The sequence below is a fragment of the Miniopterus schreibersii genome (genome assembly GCF_964146895.1).
Source record: "Miniopterus schreibersii genome assembly, chromosome: 16".
NCBI lineage: Eukaryota > Metazoa > Chordata > Mammalia > Chiroptera > Miniopteridae > Miniopterus > Miniopterus schreibersii.
Window position 1 is genome coordinate 19258671 of NC_138116.1, and position 11612 is coordinate 19270282.

The 11612-nt window shown below is 43.8% G+C and overlaps 1 protein-coding gene across 2 annotated transcripts; it reads right to left on the reverse strand.

The window, feature by feature from the left end:
- Positions 1-5975: 5975 nt before the first annotated feature.
- ATP5MC1 (ATP synthase membrane subunit c locus 1) lies at positions 5976-8952 on the reverse strand. Of its 2 annotated transcripts, none has more exons than XM_081162152.1 (5): positions 8693-8952; positions 8067-8115; positions 7105-7182; positions 6533-6711; positions 5976-6197 (listed from the first exon to the last, which is right to left on the reverse strand). In XM_081162152.1, the coding sequence occupies exons 2-5, from the start codon at positions 8103-8105 to the stop codon at positions 6083-6085; spliced, it is 411 nt and encodes a 136-aa protein (XP_081018278.1). In that variant the 5' UTR covers positions 8106-8115; positions 8693-8952; the 3' UTR covers positions 5976-6082. The 2 variants fall into 2 exon arrangements, with proteins under 2 accessions (XP_081018278.1, XP_081018277.1); XM_081162151.1 differs by having other exon boundaries at positions 8623-8738.
- Between the last annotated feature and the right edge of the window lie 2660 nt (positions 8953-11612).

Consider the following 11612-nt stretch of genomic DNA (forward strand, 5'->3'; position numbering starts at 1 on the left):
TCAGAACCTGCGAGTGAAAAAGTACCTCGTTTTAATGTTTATTCAGTATATATTTATGAAGAGCCTACTAAATGCCAGGCACTGTTGCTAGGCGTTGCCATAGGGATAATGAAACAAACCTAGAGAAGCTTGGTGAAGGGGAAAAATGCAAGCCTCCTGACTCCAATCTCGGTAACTTTTCCCACGAGCCCTTGAATATTCAGGAATCAAGCAAGGGCCATGCGTTTAAATCCTGGAAGGACTCCTCAGGATTTCCCTGAGATATGGAAGGTGAAAAATAATACTATGTACTAAGAAAAACAGAAGCCTTCTAAAAAAAGCCTTCCCTGTCCTCTCTAGCAAGAATACAAGCTGATAATCTCCAGAAAGCCTTGGGGCCAGATGTGTTTGAGAATTTAGAGTAACACTTAGCAGCAGGGCGTGGGGCAGTACCCAGTAACCAAACGTTGATACTTCTGCAGCGAAGTGTATGAATAATCATACTAATTTGGGTACCCTCATGAATATTCATACTAAATCCACCTAATAGCCTCACTTTGTATTATATTTTGCCTCCAAATTTGTTTTTTAAAAATGTCCGGATTTGGCTCTGGTCGAGCAGCTCAGTTGTTAGAGCATCATTGGGATGCTCCAAGGTTGTGGGTTCAATCTCCTGTAAGGGCACATACAAACATCAACCAATGAATGCATAAAGAAATGGAACAACAAATTGATGTTTTTTCTCTCCCTCTCTCTCTCTCTCTTGCTCTCTCAAATCAATAGATAAAAATTACAAAAAAAAAAAAAAAAGTCCAGTTTTCACAGCTTTGTGATTTTCAGGAAGGGACTATGGAATTGAATGAAAATGGCCAACATTTATTGATAGCTGAAAATTTGTTTTTTTAGCTGACATTTACTGAGTGCTTAATATGTTCCAAGCTCCTTGTATACTTTGTCTTATTTATTCCTTTCAATGACCCTGTGAAGTAAGTACTATTATTAGTCTGTTCTGACAGATGGAAAAAGAGGCTTACAGAAGTTCAGTCACTTACTGACAGCAAGCTGCAGAATTAGGGCTCTAAGCCAAATCTGACTCTAGAGAAAAAGTCCTGACTATTATGTCATACTGTCACAGCTATGAACTCTTCCACACTTACTTCATTTTACCTTGTACCAATTGTCCTTTGGTAACTGTTGCTCACGCTCCCTATCCCCTAACACACACACACACACACACACACACACACACACACACACACACACCACTCTTGCGGCTCCAGACCATATATTTGTGAATCCAACACAGGGCCTGGCATAGCTTAGGTACTTAACAAGAAACAAAATTAATATTTTATACAGATTTCATGTTTTGTTGGTATAGTGTTTTACCATTCTATAATAAAGATGTCGAAATATCTCTGAAAGGGTACGCAGGAAATGCAACAGCGGTTGCCTCGATAATTTTGTTGCTGACAAGGTGTGCCAAAGGGTTGGGTATGTCTTTTTATACCTTTTAAATGTTGTACCTATCATTATTGACTATTGAAACTATGTATTTTATTTTGAATGGATTTCTGAATTTTGCTTGGGTATTTAGTAAGATAGTCAAGTCAATTCACTGGGTAACCTCACACAATGAGAAACACTACTCCATAAACTCGGAGGCTATAGACTACAGAGGCCCAAAGATGGCCTGTGGGGTGAGAGGATTCCTCAGTTTGTCTCCTCCTTACTACTGGACCATTGTTTTCAAGCACAAGATCTGCTAGTGGTGGGACAATGAACAGAGAACACTTACCTTACATCCAGAAGAAAGGTTCCAGCTTTTGAATTGCAACATTCAGCAAATATCCAATTTTAGCCAATTCCTGCTTCCATAGAATGGTGATATATCCTACTTCTAGGGTTTCCTTGAGGATTAAGTGTGACATTTCCAGAAGTGTTTTGTAAAGTGGCAAGCACTGTCCAGATAATTGGCACCTCACTTGCCCATGTACCTTTCCTCCAGGCCTTTGCTCCTATTTTCTCTACCTGGAATATTCCTCTACCAGGGGAAATCCTAGTTATTTAAACTTCCTGAGCCTCTTTTCCTCATCAGTAATATTGGGAAAATAATAGTAGCTATTAAAAAGTGATAATGTGATAATGAATGTGCATAATACCTGGCCAGAGTAAATGTCCAATAATTAACTCTTATTATTTTTACAGTATTCCCCTTCAAGGCTGGCTGGAATATTACTTTCTTGGCCAAGCCTAACACCTCCAGGCATATTGTTAATATTGTTAGTCATTTTTAATTACCCCATCCTCTGGAGTAATTCATACCTTTATTATAGCACATACTACTTTTTATTTTAGTGGTTTGGTTACTCATCTGTCTAGCTACTACAAATGACATGCGTCTAGGACAAAATGCATGGAGCACCCTTCTTGTACCTCTAGGACCTGACATTCAGTGAGTACTGCAGAAGTGGTGAACAGCTTGGAAATAAGGACATGGTAGCTAGTTGCCCTTCTCCTGGCCAGGGATCTTTAGGATTTCACCTCTTCCCGCTCTGATATGCCTATTTTCTTTACAAAGGGCGGAGCTGAGCTTGGCACAAAGAATCTGCAAATCAAGGCCTCAGGGGCTGCAGAAGATGCAGCTGCTTAAAGAGAACTCCTGAGGAAACTCCAGGAGGCCTCTAAGCTGGGGAAGAGGAAGGACCAGGGAGAGGCTCCAAGAACATTTTAAATTGGCATTGCTTACTTTATCTAGTGCTCGCTGATTTTTTCAAGGCAACACCTGGCTGCTTTTCACTGGCAGCTTGGCCAGAGGGCAAGAGTATGCCTTCTGGAACCACTCTCATGCCCTCTGGGGATGCATGACACAACCCAAAGGTCTTCCTACAGGAACTTGGAGCCAAGCCTCTCCCCTCCCCAGCAGTGAACTGCCCTGCACTGAGCTATCTTTTTATGCAACAAAGTTTGGTAGTGCCTTGCTCCTGGCAACTAGGCAAGTGCCCTCCCCTAAGGATAGGGGCCAGCAAGTGTCCTAGAGTCCCGGTCACTGCTGTCTCAACTCTCTTAAAAGATACATCGTTAAGATCCTTCTTCTCTTCCCCCAAATCCTGTGTCCCACTGCTCTCTGGAGCAGTCCTTCCCCTCCAGGGCCTAGCCTTTTGTCTTGGGCTCAATGCCAGGGATAGATGAAGAGTTCCCATCCAGGTCATAAATTCTGGACTAAAAGGAAAAATTAGAACTTGGGTGTTTTGAGGCTTCTGGTTATAAGTAATAACTATATTTAAAAATTTAATAATACCTATATTATCACATTACATATCTCAGTAATACATCTTAATGTATATTACATATATCTCAATACTGTATGTATATATTACATGCATTGTTTGCATATATTTACATGTATTATCTCATTTTGTTGTCACAACCACCATGACTTGTTCTCATCCCATTTTAGAGATGAGGAAATCAAGGCTCAGGGGAGATAATTCCCAGTGAGGAAGTGGCAGGGCTGGGATTTGCACACCCCTTTGACTCCCAAGTCCACAGTCTTTGCTAGCATGCCAAACTCCTAAGGCAGTGATTACTAATTGTTTTTTGGTCATTACCCCTCTGAGAACAGAATGAAAACAACAGACCCTCTCCCAAGAACAATGTACATCTGTATCCACTCAAATAATTTCCACTGAGCAAAATTATTCCACCCATGGACCATAAACCCTAGATAAAAACCTCAGTGGTAATGAACTGACTAGCCTGGTTAGGTGAAGGGGAGCATTCTCCCCTGACCCTGTAGGGCTCCATGGGCTACCAACCATGTTTCTAACCTTGCCAATTTGGATTTCCAAGCAATTTTAAGGCTGTTTGTTGCACACTTGAAGGGAAATTCTTACTAGCCTCTTGGTAAAAACATTCCTGGAGTTTCACAGGAATAAAAAGGCAACCACCTCCCTTGGGGCTGCTCCTTGATTACTACCAGAGGGTAGAGACCTGGCAAGGATACCAGCCTGACATCCCAAAGGGTTACTATATTCCGTTTGCATAACAGCATTAACAGTTAATCCACTGCTCCCTTGGTGATACCTCAGCTGCCAGTTCAACCTCAGTCCCATTCCTTCTCTTTAGCCCCGAGATTCCTGGGCTCTGCTTCAGGTTCTGTAGCTGGCTTGCTGTGAACCGAGTAACTTAAGGTGAAGCAGCTGAGGACAGGCAGCAGATTAGGGTAGACCAGTAGCTCTCAACTGGAAGTGATTTTTGCCTGCCTCCCCAATATCTATTTGGCAATTGGTTGTCACTACTGGGGAAGAGGAGGTTGTTACTGGCATCTAGTGGGTAAGAGGCCAAGGATGCTGTTAAACATCATACAATGTATAGGACAACCCCACAACAATGAATTATCTGGCCCCAAATGTGCCAAGGCTGAGAAATCTTGTGCTAGAAGACCATGATTGTTGAATGAATGCTAGGTGGACTTGGATTAGAAACATCGGTCTGCTGTATGATCTTGAGCATGTCACCAAACTTGTACAAACCTTAGATGAGTCAGCAGTGGTTAAGAACACAGGTTCTGGAGTTTGAATCCCAGCTTTGCTAACAGCTGTGTGGCCTTCACAGGATGCCTCAACTCTCTGGCTCTCCCTCTTTCCTCGCCTAGAAAATGACTTTGTAGGGAAGTTGGAAGTTATTCATGGAAAGTGCTTAGCAATGTGCCAGACACACACGCTTTCAAATGTTAGCTGATAGTCTTACAACTGCTGGCCTTTTTGCTTTTCTTCTTCTGCACCCACACTCCATAACCTATGGCATTGTTCACTATTACTTCTACTCTGCTGATGGCCCATACTCCGGAGCAAGGACCTTAGCCTTCTTTGCCTTCCCCAAGACTCCCAGGAGGATGCTTAGTACGTAACTACCTGCATGATTGTCTTTAAATTGCATCCATTCTTATTGACTCACATTTTTGGTGTTCTTAACACTAATTAGGGATATTCTTGGTTTTACTATTTCACAGAAATTTTGCAATAGGTTGAGGTATAAGGTTTTCACAAAGTGGGTTCCACTTACAAGTTTTTACTCCTTTTGAAATCATCCAATTTGAGACAGCCATGCCTACTAGCACCTCTGCAGTCATGCTGCCCATGCTTTGCGTAGAGAAGCAGCAGGTGTGAATATATCAGCTTAGCTTTCTCTTACCTGGGTTATCAGTCCCGCTTTAGCCAAGTGGGAGAACCTACTGAACAGACTTTGAGAAGATGCTTCGTGAAGCTCTCAAGCAATTCATCAGTTTGTTCCTCCCCCTTCACCCAAAACACCCTTTTTACCCCTAGCAAAACTAAGATTGTAAGTTCTCCAAGAACAGAGACTGTGTGCCTCATCTGCTTTATTCAAGAACACTCAGGCACTCAAAAAGGCAAACTGATAATGAAATTTACAAGTGGGGCTGAATGCAGGTGGTTGGAGGCCTACCTCCACCTCTAATGTGCCATACAACTTCTTTGGGACTAAATTTCCCTATCTGCCACACTTCAATTGTGTGGCCAAGAGTTAAATACATGGGACAACAAAGTTAAAGGTTTAGGTTGGCCTGAGGAAGAATCCCCAATTCTGCCACTTGCCAGCTCTGTGATGGTACACAAGTTACTTTGCTTCCCTAAGCCTCCATTCCCCCATTTGCAAAACAGTTCTAATCACTGTACTTATAATAACTCATAGGGCTGTTGAGATAAAAACATAAAACACTTAGTACAGAGTTTGGTGCAAATTACCCCCTCAAAAATGTTACATCATATTATACTAAATTTGAAGGGAAAAAGCACCAATTATTACTTAGATGAGTTCATGCTCTAAAGAGAATGTGTTCTTATAATCATGGCAGTGGTCTTTCTCAGCCCTGAGGAGTTCTTAATCACCAATAGCTGACCAAATCCCAGTTCCCTTATCCCACCTTTCCACCAAGATCCTCCCCAAGGGCAAAGGACAGAGGCACAGGCATATGGGTTTAGAGAAATGTTGTGTTTAATGGTAAAGCTTAGCACGTTCCAGCACTGGGCATGGCCTGGAGTCGAAGCAGCAGGGATGGGTAGGTGACCCCCACGGAGCCTCACATGGCGAAGAGGATCAGGAAGGCGACCATCAAACAGAAGAGCCCCATGGCTTCAGACAGGGCAAAGCCCAGGATGGCATAGGAAAAGAGTTGCTGCTTGAGGGATGGGTTCCTGCCAGGGAAAGGAAAGGGTGAGGGCATGGGTGGTGGTGGACTCAGGTAGGTAGGTAGGTGAATGGGGAGTGCTGAAGCTGGGAGAGGGCCTAACCTGCATATATCCTGGGGATTTATCAGATAAGCAGAGTGCCAACATGGTAAGTTTAAGTGAGCCAAGTTGGAAGCACGTTTAAATTCTGATTCAGAGAAATCAGAGAGGTTTCTCCTTTCCTCCTGGAGAAAACAGGAGGTAGACGGAATAAACTGGAACCTAGAGGGATATCCTCCTGCCGAGGCTTCCCTCAAATAGGGTAGAATTTATGGGATGCTCTAGACCACCTCCAAACTCACCTGGCATAGCCAATGATCAAACTGCCAAACACTGTTCCAATTCCGGCCCCTGAACCAGCCACACCCACTGTGGCAGCCCCAGCACCAATAAACTTGGCGGCTGTGTCAATGTCCCGGGAGACAACACTGGTTTGGAACTCCCGTCTGGCCACCTGGAGTGGGGAGCTGATGTAGGAAGGCTAGAAGGAAGGAGAGAGAGAGGTAGGGAAGAAGAGAAAGGAAGAGATAAAGGAGATAGTGAGGCACAAGGACAGGTGGCTGACTCCACCCCCTTCACCCCACCCACCTGAGCTGAAATAGCTGGCAAACTGCCTGGCAAGTACAACATGCTCAGACTGCAGAGCATGCTGGGAATTACTCTTAGGGTGTTCTCAGAGCCGGCTAGGGAAATGTCATGGGTTAGGGAAACCTCACTTTTGCAAGCTTCTCACCTCCAATGCTCACCTTGGGGGTACTTAGAACTATTAAAGCACCACAGACTCTCTAACTCTCCTCCCACTTTGGCTTAAAGGCAACTCAACTAACTTGAAGGACACCAGTGTGGAGAAATAAGCGGGCCCATACTCCTTTACCTGTTCAGATGGGATCTCCGGCCTACTCAGGAAGGAGGCAGACACAGGCCTGATTAGACCCCTGGTACAACAGCGGATCTGTAAAATCAGAAAGACACGTCTCCCCAAATCAGGCAAGGAAAAAAACAACCACCTAAGTGCCGAGCTTCTGTCAAGAAGGGCTATACATGTTAGAAACGGAAAAAGTCCAATGTATTTCAAGGTCAATTAATGTATTCCTGTTTCTTCCAACTAGGCCTGCACCAGACACAACTGTCCTGAGACCCTGGTGGTGTCAGCAGTGGCAACCTTCCCATTTAAAACTGGGTACCAAAGTTCACTTCTATGGGCACAGCCCTAATCAGTATCCCAGAATGAACAAAACCCCACACTATCATCAAACCAGGTACAGGAAGAGTCTGTACCCGGATCACCAAAGGAATCAGAAAGGGGAAATCTTATTTTGCAAAAATGGTATTCACTGTTACATACCCTGAATGGAAGGGACCAGTAAGCCTGGAGAGGCTCCTGAAACAGCCACCTAAGCTAAGCCCTTTGTAACATAGCTTTCTTGAAATATTTTTTGTGTGCAGTGGTTCTCAAACTTGGCTGAACATTGGAATCACCTGGGGAGTTCTGACAAATACAGATGCATGGGTTCCATCCTCATTCCCAGAATCTGTGCAGCCTGGGCATCAGTACTTTTTAAGTTTCCCCAGTTGATTCTAATGTGCAGCCAAGGTAGAGAATCACCCTATCAGTGGGCCAGGCTGGGGGTAAAGGTCGGATCCAGACTCTCTGACCACATTCCCAAGCCAAGACAGTTTGGTTTACAGGTCCAAATAAACAGGTTAACTGCATCGCATCCTACAACCTCCCCAAAGAGCCAACATCATCAGGATGCCAACCTCCTCTCAGTTCATTCATTAAACATCATGGCTCCCACACCTGGCACTACAGAGCACCCCGGAGCCGCAGCTTACCAGAGCTGGAGGAATGAGTAGTGCCCCGGTGGTCTGCATTTTTTTCAGTCTGCAGAGGAAAACAAAAAATTCCATTGACAGTCTGGTTATTTCTTTATAGTGGCGACCTTCCGTCGTCCCCTTGGCTCTCGCCCGTCCTCCCTGGACCACACTCTTCCTAGCACCGTGCCCAGCATTAGAGGTCAGAGGGACAGCGCGAACTCCCGGGTCCACTACTTTCAGCGTGGCGGGTCTGCAAAGGAAGGTCACGGAGATCGGAAGTAGAGGAAGGAAGCCCGAGCCCCAGAAGGGAGATGTTGCGAAAGAGGATGGTCTCCCGGGAAGACTGGAGGCCGACTCAGGACAAGTGTCGTGCAGGGTCCTCCTCGTTCATTTTACACAGCTATGCTCTGCCCGCCTCAGTCTGGACAGTTAATCGCTCATTACCGTTGGTAATTAACATTAATTGTTAAGGCTATATAGATGCCCATCGTCTCTCCCGGCTCCGGGGGCAAATGCCCCTCCACACAGTCCAGCCCACACCCCTGCCAGTCGCTGGCTCCAGGCCCCAAGTCACCTGCACTCCCACAGCCCTGCTGCCCTTGCTCAGACCACGGCGCTCGCCCGGCTCAAGGTGACTGACTCACCTCCCAGCTTTAGCTCTAGGTTTCAGAGCTCAGCTCCCCTACCCACGTGTCTCGGGGTCCCCCCACTCTCATTGGCCGCAATTCCCCCGCGTCCCCATTGGTTAGCGTTCTCAATTCCTCCTTTCTTATTGGCTTTCCGCAGCTTCCTCCTCTCTCTCCACAGGAGCTTCGTGGCATTTCCCGCCTCCCTGAGGGTAAAGGCGGGGTTACCCTCCGAGATATGGCTTCCGATTGGTCGATCCCTCAAAATGCTCGACCATAGAGTCGGCGGGACTCAGAGGTTCCATAACCTCTCGCACAAAATGGCGACTAAGGTGGAAGCTGCGGAAAAAGGCATCAGAGAGATGACCGGACGCCTTACGCAGACAGACACCTGACCTTGGACCCAAGACTTCATTCGGGCACTCGGGCCTTGGGGCGCGTTGCACGTTGGGATTTGTAGTCAGGTCGTAAGCCCCAAGGACAGTTGAAGTCCCGCGAGACGTTTCTTCCTGGGCTGGGCGAGCCAACGCCTTTGCAGCAGTTCCCGCGTTGGTGATTTGTGGAAATCTTGCTTCCGCCATTGGGAAGAAAGGCCGCCTGCCGGCCTTGAAAGTTCCTGGGGGGCAAGCGCGCCTTTGTGGTCTGCCGCCGGTGTTCAGCAGTCGTGCAGTAGCAACCAGGTGGTTTTTTTAAAAAAAGTATTATTTTGTATTGTAAAAACAATATTGTAAGGATAAAACAGTACCATGATAGAAAAACGGGAAAGGATAGGACTAAACGATTCACTAAAGAATTATGAGTTGAACCCTAGCGGGATTGGCTCAGAGGCTAGAGCAGCGGCCTGCGGGCTGAAGGGTCCAGGGTTCAATTCCAGCCAAGGCACGTGCCTCAGTTTACAGGCTCGGCCCCGGTGGGGAGGCTCTCTGAAAAGCAACGGAAAAAAAGTGTCCTTGGGTGACGATTAAAAAAAAAAAAAAGAATTATAAAGTGCAGGAAAGAAAGTTCAACTTCACTAATCAAAGAAGCAGAAGTTTAAACGCAACATTTCCTAGTTAGCAAAAGAGTAGAGTTCCTTTTATTAATATGAGCCAGGCAATCTCCTGTACTAATGGTGAAAGTGTGAAACAAAAAAATCTTTCTTGAAAGCAGTTTGGCAATATTCATTGAAAGGCTTTGAGTGGTCCATCCTCTTTGATCCAAAAATTCTTGAGGAATAGAGAGCCCTTAAACTCTTATCCTCTTTGACCCAAGAATATCACTTATGGGAATCTGTCCTGAAGAAATAATCAGAAATGCAGAAATCCCATTTAAAGAATGTGCACTGGGGAGTTTATTGAAATTGGGAATAATTAAGTGGTTTAATAAAATATGATATATTGATGATATAAGCAGATATTTAAAATCATGTTTCCAAAGAGTATTTTTATATCGAGGAAAATTTCATGATATAAGACATGAAAAATGCAAGATTGTATAGCATTGTGACAAAATATGGAAAGATTGGAAGAAAATAAGACAATATTAATAGTTAATTCTGGGTGGTGTAATAAGCTTGATTTATGAGTATGTATTAAACTTATAATAGAAAAATATTAAAAATTATACTATTCTGGAGAGTCTGGACTCTTAGAAAAACATTTTAAGATTAAGGAGACTTAAGATATCCTGCTAGCATAATATAATGGAAAAAGTGTGGAGTTTTGAAATTACAGACTTGAGTTCCTATCATGGTTTTACCATATAACTGGATATGTACGTCTGAACAGTTTGCCAAATTTCCCTTGTTTTTAGTGTTATAAGCTACCATTTATTGAGACCTTACCATATGGCAAGCATTATGTTAGGTGCTTTCACCTCTTATAAAATTTAATCCCAAAGGGAAGCAAAAGAAAAAATAAACAAATGGGATTACACCAAACTAAAAAGTTTTTGTGCAGCAAAGGAGACCATCAAAAAAACGAAGAGACAACCTACTAAATGGGAGAATATTCTCACCACTGATACATCTGATATGGGGTTAATATCCAAAATTTATAAAGAACACCAAGAAAACCCAAACAATCCAATTAAAATCCAATTAAAAAATGGGCAGATGCTCCAAAAAGGGCATACAGAAGGCCAAGGACACAGAAGAGATGCTCAAAGTCACTAATTGTTAGAGAAATGCAAATTAAAACCACAATGAGATATCACGTCACACGTGTCAGAATGGCTATCATCAATAAATCCACAAATGACAATTGTTGGCAAGGATGTGGAGGAAAGGGAACCCTAGTGCACTGTTGGTGGGAACGCAGATTGGTGCAGCCACTATGGAAAACAGTATGGAGTTTCCTCAAAAGATTTAACATGGACCTGTCTTATGACCCAGTGATTCCACTTCTGGGGATTTATCTGAAGAAACCCAAAACACGAATTCAAAAGAATATATGCACCCCTGTGTTCATTGCAATGTTATTGACAATAGCTATGGAACCAACTCAAGAGCCCATTGATAGACGAGTGGATAAAAAAAGCTGTGGTACATATATACAATGGAATATAACTCAGCCATAAAAAAAAAAAATCTTACCATTTGTGACAACATGGAAGGACCTAGAGGGTATTATGCTCAGTGAAATACGTCAGTTAGAGAAAGACAAATACCATATGATTTCACTTATATGTGGAATCTAAAGAACAAAACAAACAATTGAAACAGACTCATAGATACTGGTGCTTGTCATAGATTGGACACTGGGTGAAAGAATTGAAGGAATTAAGAAGCACAAATTGGTAGCTATAAAATAATCCCGGAGAAGTAAGTAAAGCATAGAAAATACAATCAATAATATCGTGATAACTACGTATGGTGCCAGTTGGGGTACTGGAATTATCGAGGGGAATACTATATAAAGTATATTATTGTCTAATCACTAAGCTGTACACCTGAAACCAA